This window comes from Eubalaena glacialis, chromosome 17 (assembly GCF_028564815.1).
Source record: "Eubalaena glacialis isolate mEubGla1 chromosome 17, mEubGla1.1.hap2.+ XY, whole genome shotgun sequence".
Classification (NCBI taxonomy): Eukaryota; Metazoa; Chordata; class Mammalia; order Artiodactyla; family Balaenidae; genus Eubalaena; species Eubalaena glacialis.
This window is the reverse complement of record NC_083732.1, coordinates 47,265,325-47,283,036: the sequence shown is the minus strand read 5'-3', so window position 1 is coordinate 47,283,036 and position 17,712 is coordinate 47,265,325. Positions and strand designations below refer to the sequence as shown.

At 37.2% G+C, this 17,712-nt stretch overlaps 1 protein-coding gene across 2 annotated transcripts in view; it reads right to left on the bottom strand.

Annotated features, from left to right (window-relative positions):
* INTS8 (integrator complex subunit 8) overlaps positions 1–17,510 on the bottom strand; it is a 46,708-nt gene extending 29,198 nt beyond the window's left edge. Inside the window, exons 1-10 of one of the 2 annotated variants that reach the window (XM_061171281.1) lie at positions 17,257–17,510; positions 14,597–14,771; positions 12,836–12,976; positions 12,442–12,513; positions 11,000–11,051; positions 8,738–8,920; positions 5,622–5,729; positions 3,984–4,139; positions 1,726–1,826; positions 1,168–1,309 (exon numbers count right to left, since the gene is read on the bottom strand). In XM_061171281.1, coding sequence (XP_061027264.1) covers positions 1,168–1,309; positions 1,726–1,826; positions 3,984–4,139; positions 5,622–5,729; positions 8,738–8,920; positions 11,000–11,051; positions 12,442–12,513; positions 12,836–12,976; positions 14,597–14,771; positions 17,257–17,386 — 1,260 coding nt within the window. In that variant the 5' untranslated portion in view covers positions 17,387–17,510. The remainder of the gene's footprint in view (positions 1–1,167; positions 1,310–1,725; positions 1,827–3,983; positions 4,140–5,621; positions 5,730–8,737; positions 8,921–10,999; positions 11,052–12,441; positions 12,514–12,835; positions 12,977–14,596; positions 14,772–17,256) is intronic. The other variant, XM_061171282.1, reaches the window with a different exon arrangement.
* Positions 17,511–17,712: the final 202 nt, after the last annotated feature.

Sequence of the window (17,712 nt, the reverse complement as noted above, 5' to 3'; positions counted from 1 at the left end):
TAAATAACACAAATGTCCATCATCTTAAGAATAAATAAATAAATTGTGACATGGTCATATAATGTTGTAACACCTTACAGCAATGGAAAAAAAAAACTGTATCTGCATACAACTTGAAAAAACATCTCAAGTGGGCTTCCCTGGTGGCGCAGTGGTTGAGAATCTGCCTGCCAATGCAGGGGACACGGGTTCGAGCCCTCGTCTGGGAAGATCCCACATGCCGCGGAGCAGCTGGGCCCGTGAGCCACAACTACTGAGCTTGCGCGTCTGGAGCCTGTGCTCCGCAGCAAGAGAGGCCGCGACAGTGAGAGGCCCGCGCACCGCAATGAAGAGTGGCCCCCGCTTGCCGCAACTAGAGAAAGCCCTCGCCCAGAAACGAAGACCCAACACAGCCAAAAATTAAATAAATAAATAATTAATTAATTTTTAAAAAAAATTTAAAAAAAAAACATCTCAAGTATGTTCACTGAGAGACAAAGAATTTTTATTTTCTATGATTTCATTTATGGAAAGTTCGAAACAGGCAAATTAAAGAATATTCTTTAAGGGTACATACAAAGGTGATACAACTGTAATGAAAAGCAAGGAAATGATTATCACAAAACGCAGGACAGTGGTTTCCTCAAGGAGAGGCAGAGAGGGTTTGGTAAGGAGCATAAGAAGGACTTCTAGAGCATTGGCAGTGTTGTATGTTTAGAACTAAATGGTATTAATTGTACTCTATGTACTCCTCTCAAGGTCTATTACATTAAGACTATTAAAGAAAGAGAAAGATCCAGTAGAAACACAGATTCTGGAGCTACATGAGAGGCAAGAAGTACGATCCAAGGGTTTTTAGTGAGCAGGTGATTGAAGTTTTGGATGAGAATAAAAAGTGATATGAGAAGTTGAGTGAGCCAAAGACAAAACTTTTGTAAATAAAAACATTAAAGGGAGAGCAAAAGAAAAGTCAGTGGAGGACTAAGGAAAACCCAGTGATGGAGGAGAACCAGAAAAGAGCCCCAGCAGAAGACAGGGTTGGAGATCATGGTCTATCAGTAGTAACATCTATCAGCCAGAGAGGCAAGTCAGATGAAGACAGAAAAGAGGGCACTGGATTTGGTAGCTAAGAGATCACTGGTAAACTTAAAGCAAAATTATAAATCAGAAGGGGAAAAACCGTCTTACCTCAAGAAGAAAGTCTATTTTCTCTTTATTAGGTCTAAGAAATAGCTGGTTAAATTGAACACCAATCGCTCTACCTTCCAATATATCACGGACTGTGTTACAGGCACAGACTTTAAAACAGATTTCATCTAGAGCTTCATTTCTGTAGAATACAAAAGCAGATACACTAATTTTTTTTAATAAAAAGGAATATATTGCAAAACTAAAATCACAAGAGTGAGCCATTTATTCTTGAGAGGTAAGATCTTACGATATTCAGGCACGTTAGTAAATACCTAAGTCATGGGAAGTTCTTGAATTTATCAAGGGACAATTTAGCTATACAGATTAGGTAACAGAATCAAATTCTGCTAGGTAAATTTTTTTTCCCCAAGCACTTTAAAAATGGATTAGATGAACATTAAAGTGGCTCCTCTGGCCACGTTAACTTCCCATATACTAAAAAAAAGTGAAAGTAGTGTGTCAGACATACAGGTAGTTTGGAGGGATGTTTTTGATAAATCTGAAATGCACACTTACCCTTTTATTCAAAAATCAAAAAGTAATTCACTTCCTTACCCCTGTTGAGCTTTCTGAAAGAGCTCTCTTAGGACTGACTGCCGGAACTGCACAGGTAAACTGAAGGTTAAATTGTCTTCAGCGAAAATCTTTGTTACCTCCTAGAACACAGACACAAAATTGCATCCATTTCAAAGATCATGAAAGAATCCTTCCAAAAAAATTTTTAATAAAATTTAAAAAGTCTTTCTATAATAGAAATTACACAGTGAAGAAAATCATTAAAACATCTTGCTAGGAAGAAAAAAAAATATTGCTAGGAAAATCTTCTCTTTCTAAAATTTTAAAATTACGTTACAGATACAAATAGCACCCCCTCACCCTTTTTGAAAATTGAAGATCAAAAGGGAGAGGTGAGAGAAGAATCAATGAATAAGAAGTAATTCAGCTATGTTATTAGAGAGAAAGTTTTTAAATTCTTCTCATCCACTTTAAATATGGGTTCAGGGACTTCCCTGGCAGTCCAGCGGTTAAGATTCTGCGCTTCCACTGCAGGGGGACTAAAATCCCACAGGCCGTGCAGTGCAACCAAAAAAAAAAGGGGGGAGGGGTTCATACAACAAACTTTTTAAAACACTAAAATAATTAATTAAAAATAATTCATCTAAATATAACATGTTAAGAAACTATTCTAATCAATTTAAATGGTTTAAAATATATTATTTAGTGAATTACAGAAACACCCACATTATTAGAGTCTTTTTCTGTTCTTTATCAACTCTTTATCTCTTTATCAATGGAAGAGAGAAAGAAGGCGTGATAGTGTGGGGATTTCTGGAAACAGCTAAAGCTAATCAGCTCTACCACAAAAGCACTGACAAAAATGGTTTCAAAACTATAAAGCAACCACTATTTCACCTCCATAGCAAAACATAAGCTACACAGGGGCAAGTAAGCCACTTCCTAAATGTGAGAAGACATATTTGTTACAACTGTTCAATAACTACTTCATCAGCACAAAACAAAAATATATAGTTAATACAAACAGAATCTTATTACCAAAAAAACAAAAAAACAAAAAAAGGTAAACATGATTTCTAAGATACTCCCGCATACATAACTGAAGTGATAAATTTCAGAGTTGCAACAAAATTGCTCTTTCCCCCTTCCTAGCTACCCATTACACTACTTTCTGAGTGACACATTTTGGCACTTTATTGTATTCACAGTAATATGTGCCTATTTATGACTAATATTTCCAAGGTCTTGTTTGCACAGGTCTTACCATTCCAGGGACCTTCTTAAAGATTCTATATCTTATCATAATTGATCCCCACCCTCCATAAGCCTGTACTAGGAATATGTAACTGAAAGATCTCTAGTGTTTAATGACTTCATCTGTATCTGAAATCTATCTTCAAGAAAGTTTAATTTTCTTCCCTAGGGCAAAGCAGAATTTGCAAAAAAGAGGCCCGAGGGAGGGAGAGGAAGTACTTATCTCCTCTCTTCTATTTTCTCTGAAAAAAAATAAACTCTAGTTGAGAAGAGTGAACTAAAAACCTAGGCTAAAAGTCCATTTGGAGACACAAAACTAAAGGTATGCTATAGCTTTGTCACTTCATAATTTCTGTTTTGAATTAAATAACATGAAGGCACTGTTCACTTCCTAGAATGAAGGCTTTCCAAAAAAGATTTTAAAAGTACAAATTCTAATTCCCAGTGATTTTCATTACAAAACTAAAGATATATACACAGAGGGTGCAATAAAAATCTCAACAGACTAATTTAAGCCCTTTTCATGATTAAAACTGAGATGATGACCAGACTCCCTGGCAAAATGGGCTATGTAATAGACTATCCAAACCTACCAAAACCGCTCTGCTCACTTTCTCCTTCAGTCTTAATGTTTGCAGTGGCTAATAAGGCAGGGTTACAAGGCCATACTTTCAGATCAGACACAAGACTTTAGGCTCCATAAAACTAAAAGTTCTCTACCTGTAATTTTAAAACTTAAAAGTTCTGCCTACAGAGTTTCTTACAGAATGTACTTAAAATGGGCAAATTCTATACCTTCAAGAAAGGATAATATCAATAATGAGTCAACATCTGTCCAGTGCTTTGCCTTAGAGTTTATAAACTTAACTTCTCATTTGATTCTCATAAGAAACTTAATTATTAAAACTATTTTATAGGCCAATCTGACAGTCTGGCTTGCCCTAAATGGCACAACTGTAAATGGTGGTGTCAGGATCTGAACTCAGCTGTCTGGCTTCCGGTGCTTTATGATTACACTATTGTATCCCCATCATACATCTTACCTGATAGTTGCCAGATCTCAAACAAATATGGACTTGACTATATGGAGTCAATTGTTGAGATGTACTATCAGAAGAAGGTACAAGAACATCACACGCTTGACAATAGCCAGCTAACCGCTTCTCATCTATGGTACAATGAAGAGATAATGAACCTATCTGTAAAGTAAGAGGTATATATCATTATCCATCAATGTAACAGAAACAATAGCACCCATTTAGTGCATTTTAACAGTACAAGAAAATGCTAATGGAAAATTCAGGGCTGGAGGAACCATAAAAAATTAAAAGGTTTAGAGCAGGGGTCAGCAAAATATTGCTCACAGGTCAAATCCAGCCCGTGGCTTGTTTTTATAGATTTCTTGACCTAAGAACAATTCTTAGGGTTGTAAAGGGGGGGAAAAAAACCATAACAACAAATTAGACTATACCACAGAAACTGTATATGGCCCACAAAGCCTAAAATATCTATTATCTAGCCCTTTACAAAAAAGTTTGCTGACTCCTGGTTTAGAGTTTTCAGGCCAACATAAAGGTAGACATTATTATTACTCTATGTAGGTATGAAAATTAAGACACTAACAAAGAGTGAACACTGTTAAAAACAAGCTTAAAATATTTTAAAATACATATACTTGCAGAGATTTAAAGGGGGACAGCAAAGAAAACTCAATCTTCACTCAACTGGAATAAACAGAAATGCTTCCAACCAAAACAGAAAAAAATTTTTAAAAGACACACTTTTTTAAAAAATTAAAGTTTTAAACTACTATACCTGAAATGCCATAAAATTAGAAATCTGATGAGTGCCCCAGGCAAAGTAAAATGGGGATTCCCAATAAAGTAAATCTCTAGTACATTTAATCAATGTCTCTGGTGAAGAAAGGAAAGATTGAAGTGGGAATTTTTCTGGGCACCAGGCATACAAAAACCTAGTTATATACTTTAAAATTCAGTTTTCTGAATCACAAAAAGAAAAATGCAAACAACAAACACATGAAAATGTTTACCCTACTAGGAACCAAGGAAATGCAAATTTTTAAAAGATATTCTAGATCACACATCAAATTAGCAATTAAAAACAAATTCACTGCTAATTGGAGTGCCTTCGGAGAAATGAACCTAGCAAGCAATTTGGCTTTACATATTATTACATCCTTTAAAAAATTAATGACCATTGACATGGTAAGTCTACTTGCAGGAATTTAACTTGAAAGTATCTAAAGTCCAAACAAAAATTTATGCTTGGAGATATAAATTTTGCAACTTCATAATAAATTTAAAAAGTAAACAATCTAAATGCCCAAACATTAGGAAAATAAAGTCACAGCACAACTATATAACAGAATAGAATACATTTAAAATATCTATTCAAATATTTAAGCAAGATACAAAATAGCATATTACAGCATGAGCTTAACTGTATAAAAACATAAAGAATAAAAACTGGAAAAAAAATAAGCTAAAACTACGAAAGGGGTATTACAGATTTTTTTTGATGTTTTCACTAGTTTTTTGAACTGCCAAATTTACAACAATGAACACTTACTGGGCTTTTTTATCATCAGAAAAATTAAAGCCAAAAAACATATAGATGTTTTCAAGGACTGAAAATCATATGCCTGTTATGATTGTATTTACCTCTGCAATTAGTTCTTTGGTTCTAAAAAATTTTTCTCTGGCATTTTCATAGACAGCTGGATTTGTAGAGCCTTGCTGGAAGTATGCTGCACCCAAATCATAACACACCTAAAATGGTAATGAATACCAATTTGCTCAGTAATTTTTCATGAACTTAAGAGCTGACAAAACTCAAAGGCATCTTCATCTCAGCAAAACACAGGAACATATACAGCAAAAAAGAAAAAACCATTTCAATGAGCAGTGAAACAATCCATGTTCTTAGTCACGAGCAACAGAAGTCAACTCTGACTGACTTAAGCAGAAAAGAGATTTACCCTCAGGATGTCAGGTGGCCTACAGAGTTATTGGGAAAGCCAAAGAATCAGGCTTGGAAAACAAACAGGGGAAGGGAAGCAAGCAGCCAGAACAAGAGCCAAAACTGATGCAGTGAAACACCACTGCAGCCATCTCAACACTAGACTCCACAGATCACGTCACCTGCAGCCACCAGCACTAGACACTGAAAGCAGCAGCTCCACTTCTGCCAGGGCTGCCCCTGGAAACTAGATTTTACTGTCACTGTTGCTGTTGGCTCACCATCACAACGGATTATCTACCCTCCCCACTTCACTGACTTACTAGCTAGCTCCTAATTCAGTCGAAACTAAATGTATCTGTGTGTCACACCTATGTGACATACTTGCCCTGGGGCAGGATAAGGGGTAGAGAATGCTAGTGTCTGGAGTTTTCAGTTTTATTATAGGAAACAGGCTCTGCTTCCCATCAAGTCTCAGAAGGTAGGGGGTTCTTCTAACAGAGAATAGGGGGACAGCCACTGGGGTGTCTCTCCAAAAGGGATAGAAGGGGCAAATGTCTACTATCACAGAACTGGCCAGAATAAAATATTGAAGAATCTGAATTAATGACTATAAAATGATAATGCATTTCCAGTTGTCTTTTTCGAATAGAACCTGTATATTTTTCCAAGAACATTCATAAATTGATACCTAAATTTAATGAATGCAGAACTCAAAGACTGAGTTCAACTTGGCCATTTTATGAACAAGAACACTAAGGCCCAGAAAGTGACATCTCTGCTTCAAAGCATACAACCAAATACTGGCAGAGCCCAGACTTGAAGCCAGATCTCTAGGTTCCTAATACTCTATCTCAAATTTACTCTACACAAGGCTGACTGATCTGTCTTCTCAATATGACTTTCTTAAAAAGCCTTCAAATTATTCCCCCAGGTAAGAGAAAGTTCAAATCCCAAGGCCTGATCTTCAAGGATCTCAGAATCTGGACTAATTTCTCTCTCCAAACCTCTCTATTCTCCTCTATTTCAATCACACCAGTTTTCTCAATTCCCCATTCACATCAGATCTACAAATGAACTTCATTCCACACCCCGTATTTCCATTTACACCAAACCAACCTTAGCCAACAGATACTCATTTCCCCTCTGAACTCCTAAGCTGTAATAGTCTCTGGTACTCATGACTGAACTACTCTTTACTGATATGCATTACAGATACTGTTCTGCCCTGTTCAACAAATCAAGATTAATTCTTCTCAGCCTCCAGAATACTGCTTTACACTATTTAATCCACATTTAATGTTGGGCTGATTTTCATTCTAGAGCGCTTCCTTCCATCTAGGGTAAAAGAGTGTTAAAGCAATTTTTAAAAATAGTATGTGTGTGTATACATAATAGAGAAAGATTTAAACACACATAAACACACATACATATGCATACATATTATAGTTACATATAATTCCCCTTTCCAGGCAGAGTACAAGATACCAAAAAGATACTTTCAAGTATAATTATACTGACTAGCCATTAAAACGAGTTTAAATTCTATAGTTAAGAGGTGGTCAATAGGTTAAAACAAACAAAAAAACAAATCTGATAATGAAGCTGCCCTGAAGGACAGTAATACTTTCGGTTTAACTAAGGAAAAATTTAAGATTTTTCTTTTGAGTCAGGTAAATTTTAGTAACATAAAGACTGCAAATGCACTTTAAACATTAACATGCCAGGAAATGAGTATTAGTACTAATTTGCTATTCAAAAAACAGAAATTATGGCTCAGCTATGTAATTAAAAGAATATTTGATAGGGTTTACCTCGCACATTTATGTAAGAGTTCTGTTTTTTCAGGTCATATCATCCACTACATTGTGAAAATCAGACATGTTACCAAGACTTTAAACAGACTCAGTGAGTATAAGATATGACAGTACCAGAAACCTCCTACATGGAAGTTTCATTGACCATTTAAAGTGGTTACCAACCGTCACTGCCTCTTGACTCCTACTCCTACTGTACAAGACTGCATCTTAACAAGTCTTGAAAAGGGATTATTTTCAACTCCAGAACCAGCTAATCTGAAAAGGTACCTCCAAACCGTTTAAAGTCAGAGCTACTTCTGCCCTTTCAGGATTGGGAAATAGTGATTAAAGAAGTCATGCCAACTCACACAATGAACATAGAATGTAAAAAGAACACAGAAAGTAAAAGGCTAGTGGCCCTCTCTAGGCAATCATCAAATATTTTAAAATTTTTATTATATTCAAGACTCTGTGCTAGAAAGTGAGAAAGAGGCAAATATATTTAAAAAAGAGACCTCAAAGAGTTTACAATCCAGCAGGGAAAAAGAAGACATCAATACAAAAAATATCTAACAACAAACAACAGCTGAAAGCAACAAAGGAACTACAGCACAGAGTTACAGAAAGCAGGCAACCTTAAAATCTTGGAAAAACTAGGTGTTTCTCTAGTACCCCACATTTTTCAAAGTCTAGCACAATATTAGTTTTGTTTTTTTGGTATGATTAGATTTCTAATAATATGAACGAACTGTAAATTAGTTACATACTCACTGCATTGTCAGTCTCCTAAATACAACTGGGAAACCAGTTCAGAGACAAAAGATCAAATGAAATTTTCCTTCCATTTCTTTTAGAAAAATTTCAAGTGAGGTCTTATAAAATTCACAAATTAAATACAATGCAAAGTCTTAATAGCATCTGAAGTCAAAATCAAAGGGACAAGGGCAGAAATAAATTCTAATTAAAAATAAGATTTTCCAAAAATTTGCCATGCATTGATTAAATACTGAAATAAATACCTGGCACTGCATCTCCTCGGTTTTGATTTTCAATCCAACAGTAGAACTCTCAGTCTCTCCATTTACCACGCCTGGCTCCATGGCCAATAAATCTAGCGTTCTCATCGTGTGGACAAAAAGATCCTTGTTTAACTTAAGGGCTGCCTCTAGTACCAAGATAGAATCAGAAGCTTGTTCTTTTAGCTACAAAAGTTCAATAAACAAATTATTAAAATACAAAAATGGCAGCACTGGACTATATTAACCAAAAAATATTTACAGGATACTTAGTAGCTTAGTGTATTAATCTATTTTAAAAATGTTTCTAACATAGCAGGAGTGCAATTATATTTGTTAAAATTATCTTAAAAAAAAAAAAAAAGAGGGACTTCCCTGGTGGTCCAGTGGCTAAGACTCCACGCTCCCAATGCAGGGGGCCCGGGATTCGATCTCTGGTCAGGGAACTACAGCCCACATGCCGCAACTAAGAGTTCGCATGCTGCAACTAAAGATCCTGCATGCCACAACTAAAAGATCCTGCACACGGGGGGCTTCCCTGGTGGCGCAGTGGTTAAGAATCCGCCTGCCAATGCAGGGCACATGGGTTCAAGCCCTGGTCCAGGAAGATCCCACATGCCGTGGAGCAACTAAGCCCGTGCACCACAACTACTGAGCCTGCGCTCTAGAGCCTGCGAGCCACAACTACTGAGCCTGCGAGCCACAACTACTGAGCCCACGTGCCACAACTACTGAAGCCCGCAGGCCTAGAGCCCGTGCTCTGCCACAATAGAAGCCACCGCAACGAGAAGCCCGTGCACCACAACGAAGAGTAGCCCCCGCTCGCCGCAACTAGAGGAAGCCCACGCGCAGCAACGAAGACCCAATGCAGCCAAAATTAAATAAATAAATAAATAAAAATTTTTTAAAAAAGAAAAAAAAGATCCTGCACATGGCAACGAAGATCCCAAGTGCCACAACTAAGACCCAGTGCAGCCAAATAAATAAATAAATTTTTTTTTTTAAATGAAACAGTAGGTTCCTATTGTGAAATTAGAAAACACATATTGGAAAAGATTGATGTCTTTCTTCTATAAAACAGTTAATAATGAAAAATGTTTTAAAGATTTGCACAGTTCCACTGATTTATTCAAGAAATGTTTTGTATGCTTCAATGTGCCAGCCATTTTTAGTAGGCATTAGATAATAATAATAAACTGATGCAGGTTTTTTGCTTCTACATTAAAAATACATTATCTGTTGTATATAGATACAGACTGTCTCTTATCTTCCTTCTCCTCTCCCAGCCCCTGCACTTTAGTTGTTATCTCTGGCACACTGTAGATGTTAAATAAAGAATTACAGAGATCATTTTTAAATTACGGGAACTACCGTGTTTCTACTTTTATACTGACTAGAGCAATTAAAAAATAACTGTATTTTTCTGACTACAGAAGTAGTTTTAGGGAATTTCTTGGCAGTCCACTGGTTAGGACTCGGCGCTTTCACTCTCGGGACCCGGGCTCAATCCCTGGTTGGGGAACTAAGATGCCAAGAGCTGTGCGGCGCAGCCAATAACAATAAAAATAAATTTAAAAAAATTTTTTTTAATTTAAAAAATAAAATTTTAAAATATAATGCATGTTTATTGTAGAATTTTGGGAGAACATAAAAGAATATAAACATATCACCTATAAGAGTGATTTCTCACATCTGCTAAAGTACTGTGAAATATCTGACAACAGAATTGGTGGTAAAGCACTCTCATTAACATTAAAAACATGTACAGGGACTTCCCTGGTGGCGCAGTGGTTAAGAATCTGCCTGCCAATGCAGGGGACACGGGTTCGAGCCCTGGTCCGGGAAGATCCCACATGCTGCGGAGCAACTAAGCCTGTGAGCCACAACTGCTGAGCCTGCGCTCTAGAGCCCGCAAGCCACCACTACTGAAGCCCGTGCGCCTAGACCCCGTGCTCTGCAACAAAGAGAAGCCACCACAATAAGAAGCCCGCGCACCGCGATGAAGAGAAGCCCCTGCTCACCGCAACTAGAGAAAGCCCGGGCACAGCAACAAAGACCCAGCGCAGCCAAAATTAATTAATTAATTTTTTTTTTTTTTAATGTACGATTTAGAATATTACCAAACTATGTTCTAACAAGTAAAAATCTAAATGCCATTGCATCTAGACCTTGCCAACTCTTATATACCTAAGATTAGAAGAAGCACCTACATATGCTCTAAATATGTCCCAGAAAGGTTAGAATGTAACTGATACCAATACTCACCACTTTCAAAATATTTTCTGTTAGCTCTTTCTCCTGTTGCATCTGATTCATACTAAAAGAGAAATGATTGAAGAGTATCAAACATTACTTGAAAGACTGAAAATTCAAAGCTTAAAGATCATTCTTGAAAGTGAGGTTGAATTTAAATAAAAATGTTTTTTAATGCTATTTCTTTTCATGCTTAAAAAACAAACAAAAACTCAATGCTGATGCTCCTTTACCATTATTTTCTCATTTGCTTTGTATTAAAAAAAAACTCTCAATTTTTTTTTTTTTTTTTTACTTCTTCATTTATTCATTTCCTCAAACAGTTTTTTGGTGTTTAAAAAGTTAAAAAAAAAAAAAAAAAGTAACAAAAGATAAGCATCTGCATGGTGATATAGACATGCAAACAAACAAAAATATAACACAAACGCTAAGCACCAAAACATTACCCAGAAAATGATTTTCTAATAATGATATATATATTTTTTAATTTATTTTTATTTTTGGCTGCACTGGGTCTTCGTTGCTGCGCATGGGCTTTTCACTGAGGTGGCTTCTCTTGTTGCCGAGCACAGGATTCTAGGCCCGCGGGCTCAGTAGTTGTGGCTCACGGGCTCTAGAGCGCAGCCTCAGTAGTTGCTCAGGCTCAGTAGTGGCGCACGGGTTTAGTTGCTCCACGACATGCGGGATCTTCCTGGACCAGGGCTCAAACCCGTGTCCCCAGCATTGGCAGGCGGATTCTTAACCACTGCGCCACCAGGGTCCCTCTACTAATGATATTTTTAGGTGATATTTGTAGGTAGCATTAGAAAATAATGTTGCCTAGAAATAATGATTTCTTCCATTTATTCATTTACTTATCAGATATTTCTTAGGCATTTAAAATGTGCTAGGAATGCTGCTAAACTCTTGAGATGAACTAATGATTAAGACATTAAGGATAAACAAACCCTCAGTTTAAGAATAAAACTTACTGATAGCAAAAGCTCATTTGTATCAAGTTAGAAACTATACTCTCTTCCTCCAAATTTGGGTAAGTTGCTATCTGGAATTTAAGAACTAGGTTTAAAACTCTGGATATGATCAAACTATGGTAATTAACTTTTGCACTCTAAATTAAAATAATTTCCAGCATACAAAACAAATATATCTCCTTCAAGTAAATTTAATTAAATGAAAACAATCTTAATACTTGGAAGCAGGTCAGCTAATGTTAAGATGAAAGGCACAATTTACAAAGTGCTCCCCTTCTTTTTCAGAGCTCTCTACTCTAGATATCCAAAGCACTATCTGAATCTCTCACCCTTCTAACTCCTCCAAACCCACCTTTATGCAGGCCTTCTGCCCTCCAATTTCTGCTCTACTCCTTCTGTACCAGGAGTTATTAAAAACTTACAAAATTAAAAAAAAATTCTGATGAAAAAAGTGCCAAGTAAGGGTCTTATTGGCCAACTTACACACTTAACTGAGGAGGTCCAGGTTTTGCTTGTTTGACAGGAAAACTACTTTGAACAATTGTCCTAATTGCCCTGTAAAAAAGACCAAAAAACCAAAATTTAACACACTATAAATAACACTTCAAGTATTTTTTCAAGTACTCCTTAGAAGACTTAAAAGCTATCTGAAATTCTAATTGATATATAATAAAAACTTTGTAAGTCATCCACATCTTTATCAGAATTCTTTTCATCTATGCAGTCATAAATTTTCTCCACCAACAGATTCACTGTTCCCAAGATCCTCTGAGAGATCCCTAGAGTAGAAGGGGTAACTTAAAAGCATATTCCTGAAAGTCAGAGTGCAATTAAAGAAAGGCTGCCCAACACATTTCAGGTTTATGAAAACATTTACCATCTATTGTAGAGAAGTATAGCCATGGCAGTGGTTGGAGGTAAAGTGGCCAGATCCATGTCTACGTGCTTTGTTCCAGGAGGGACTTTACTGATGCACAGCAGTTCATTTAGTAACATATTCAATACTGGAACAGACAAACTTAAAAAGGAAGAATCAAAAGATATATAAGCTGTGTAAGCACAAAATACACAATTCAGTATTTTCACTAAAAATAATTATACTGTTAAAGGAGTAAATCTACAGGACCATTTTATTAACCTGTCTCAACAACTTATATGAAAATATACCTATCAAATTCAAAAAGACTGTTTAAGCTTTCATTATGAAAACAATTTAAACATATACAAAAGTAGACAGAATAATATAATATGGCCCAATGTGCCCATCATCCAGCTTCAACAATTATCAACTGATGGCCAATCTTGTTTCATCTCCACTCCACCCACTTCCCTCCTTCCCATATTATTGTGAAGCAAATTCCCAATATTAAATCATTTTTCCACAAGTATTTCAGAATATATCTCCTCCTAACATAATGACAGTATAAATTTCACATCTAAAAGAATTTTAATTGCTTACCATCAAATAGCCAATCAATGCTCAATTTTCCAAGTATAACATATACATCATATTTTTTTGTACACATTGCTACCTGCTGATATGCCTCAAATCTATTAATGGATAAGTTTCCCCCTAGATTAAAGAATAAAACTTTTTTTTTAATTCTAATTTTAATGCTATAGAAGATATGGTGAAAAAACAATGTTTAAATACTACTAGTGGGAGTATAAACTAATACAACTCTCTTGGAATGCAATCTGGTAATATGCATCATGTGCTTTAAAAATGTTTATACCACTTGACCAAGCAATTTAACAATCTATATTAAGGCTGTAACTCGAAATTCAGATAAAGTTTACGGACATAGACATTTAAGGCTCTGTCATTTATAAAAGTGAAAAACTAGAGAAAACTGTCAATGGAGGAACAGTTAATAAATTATCTATACAATGGAATAAACTCCAAAAAACAAAATGGGAAAATGCTCATGATATCCTGCTATGTGAAATAAAACAAATCAATACAGTATATAAGGTATGTTCACAACTTTGTTTAAAAATAAAGGGAGAAAAACAACAAAAATCACACAAAAATGTTAAAAATACTTCTCTTCCCTCCTCTATTATTTCCTATTTTCTGAATTTTCCCAAATGTTCTATAAGGTATTTCTTTTTAAATTGTGAGAAGGGGATGAAAACAAATCATTTTATAACTACGCCTTTGAAATTATTTATTTATAAACAAATAACCACTGATTCTAATAAGACAGCTTAATGGTTTGGGAGATAGTGATTGATTTATGCCCAGTAAAATTAACTGAATTATTCAATAGGGAATCATCCATAACATTATGTACCATCCATCATTAATTTTTATTCATTTTCTTCAGAAATGTAAAAGTAAACTGAACATTTAAAACTGTTTAGGCGTGGATTTTCTCTACTTATCACATCAAAAAAAAGAACAATAATAAAATGGCTCATTATTGATAACACCAAGTTTATACTTTAAAAGGTTATTTAAATTCATCTAATAGTCGAATATTTTCTTACATCTTTTGAAAACTACTTGCATATTTTACCAAGAATGCAGAGAAAAATAATTTTCATTTTATGGGCCAATATTATAAGAACACATATTGAAATAAACCAAGATATCTAACAGTACTAAAAATAAATTCATTTAAATCTTGTATACCTTTTCTCTAATACGTCTAAGTCCCACTTCAAATGTGCGGCAACTTTAAGAGCAAGAAGCTTTAAAATACGATTTCTCTTGTTATCAGGTGGAGGTTGAACTTGGTTCTGTTCATTAACTGAAGGTTTAGAAGCCTGTTCCAAAAACTGGACTATAAGTTGAACTGGTGCAGGATCTAGGATTTAAAAGAAAATAATTCTTGAACTTAAGTTCTAATTATGAAGATCCAAAGGATTCACTGTATTAGTTTTTGACCACAAAGGAATCCAAACAGGCCAACAGGCACATGAAAAGATGCTCTATATCGCTATTAGAGAAATGCAAATCAAAACTACAATGAGGGGCTTCCCTGGTGGTGCAGTGGTTGAGAATCTGCCTGCCAATGCAGAGGACATGGGTTCGAGCCCTGGTCTGGGAAGATCCCACATGCCGTGGAGCAACTGGCCCCGTGAGCCACAACTACTGAGCCTGCGCGTCTGGAGCCTGTCCGCAACAACAGAGGCCGCGATAGTGAGAGGCCCACGCACCGCGATGAAGAGTGGCACCCGCTCGCCGCAACTAGAGAAAGCCCTCACACAGAAACGAAGACCCAACACAGCAAAAATAAATAAATTTATTAAAAAACAAAAAACAAAAAACAAAAAAAACTACAATGAGGTATCACCTCACACCAGTCAGAATGGCCATCACCAAAACATCTACAAATAATAAATGCTGGAGAGGGTGTGGAAAGAAGGGAACCCTCCTACATGATTGACAGGAATGTAAACTGGTGCAGCCACTATGGAAAACAGTATGGAGGTTCCTTAAAAAATTAAAAATAGAGTTACTATATGATCCAGCAATCCCACTCCTGGGCACATATCCGGAAAAGACGAAAACTCTAATTTGAAAAGATACATGCACCCCTAAGTTCATAGCAGCACTATTCACAATAGCCAAGACATGGAAACAACCTAAGTGTCCACTGACAGATGAATGCATAAAGAAGATGTGGTACATATATACATTGGAATATTACTCAGCCATAAAAAAGAATGAAATTATGCCACTGCAGCAACATGGATGGACCTAGGGATTATCATACTAAGAAAAGTAAGTCAGACAAAGAAAGACAAATGTCATATGACATCACTTTATGTGGAATCTAAAAAAGTGATACAAATGAACTTATTTACAAAACAGAAATTGACTCACAAAGAAAACAAATTTATGGTTACCAAATGGGAAAGGGGGGAGGAATAAATTAGGAATTTGGGATTGACAGATACATATAAAATAAACAAGGACCTACTGTATAGCACAGGGAACTATATTCAATATCTTATAATAACCTATAATGGAAAAGTATCTGAAAAGGAATATATATATATATGTATCTTAATCACTTTGCTGTACACCTGAAACACTGTACATCAACTATACTTCAATTAATTAAGAAAGTTAAAAAAAAATTCAAACAGTTGTGTAGTTAGAATAACTAAGGATTATGATTTATAAGAAGTGTGCCTGGGGATTAAAGGGAAAGATCAGGAAGGGTGTAAGGAAGAAAGGATAACAGATTCCTGCAGAAGAAAGCACTTTACAGGGAAGAACATAATGGTTATAGATTTCCAGTTCAGCAAACAACGAATGTCAATTAGAGGAAAGAGATGTCATCTTTAGAATCACTGTTTTAACGCTTAATTAGTGGGACCTGCATCAAGTTACCTCTGCACCTGTTTCTGTCATGCAAAATAGAGGATAATGCCACCTACCTCACAGGATTACTATGAAGACTGATTAAATGAGATAACAGATATGAAGCATTAAGCACAGTGACTGGCACGCAGAAACACTCAACAAACGTTAGTCAAAAGCAATGAATTAAAAGAACATAATATAATATAGGTGGTAAAACTGCCCAAGTGAAGTACACTAGCTTCTCGCACAGCAGTCTCCACCAGGAGACTAAGGCCAGTCTATTAGACTGAACAAGCCACATCTGGATTCAAACTTAATCAGCAAAATATCATCCAAGGAACTTAACGTTTTCATGCCAGTACCTCTTTCCAGAAATGCCTGGGGTTTTCCACCTTCCCTGAGAGCACTCATTAACTGGGATATTAATCATGATCATCATTCTACAATAACCATCTTGCAACTGCAGTTTTTTTCTGCTTTCAAAGATTTCCTCATTTTGATTTACAGCCTAACTTTGAAATATATAATTAAGAGTCGGTAAAGTCTCCTCGTTGAGGGATAAAACAGTTAAATAGGAACCTAAGATAGTTAACTAATTAGTGTCAGGATCAGCCCCCGAACAGCTGATTTCTCCCCATCTCCCCAAACTGTGCGGGGTTCTGTCAAGAGGAGGGTTCGAGCCAGCCTCCCCAAACCAAATACTCTCACAAGGCCATCTCGCAGGTGTTAAAACCCCGAACAGTAAAAGGGGGTGGATGCGGAAGCGCCTTTGTTTTGCGCCTTTCTTTGGCCTCCCACAGCAGTGCCCCCGCACTGGTGTGTTTAATACTTAGCTGGGGGCCTCGCCAGAGCTCGGCTCCGGTCCCCGCCTCCCGAGCCGCAGGTTCGTGGCCGAGAAGGCGCGGGATGGTGAGAGACGGGAGGGCAGCGCCGGTGGCCGGGTCCCGCTCCACTTGAGCTGCAGGCGCCGCGCTTACCCGGGCAGGGCTTGCGCAGATGTTTCTCCAACAGCGACTCCTCCAGCAGGAACTCGAACCAGCAGGTCTGCGGCGGGGTGCAGGGCCGGCTGGAGGTGGCCGCCTCCCGGTCCGCCGCCTCCGCGCTCATCCTGCCCCCGCCGCCGCTACCCCCCGGGACGTTTCCCGGCTCCAACCTGACACTCGGACGCGGGCCCTGGGCCTGTGATCTGCGGAATCCCCGGGACCTAGGACGCACTCGGAACGTCCCGGAAACCCACACAGTCCAAAATGGCTGCGCTGCCCAGCCAGAGCTGGGGATCCTGGATCCGCCTCCCGGCGCCACCGCCGCGCCTCCAAGCCAATCGTTATTTGAGTTGGAGAAAGAGGGCGGGACCTACCCTCAGACCACGCCTCCTCCCAGTTGCCTTGGGAGACGGCTTGCGGGTAAGCTGGGTCGCAGATTGGTTTTCCCGG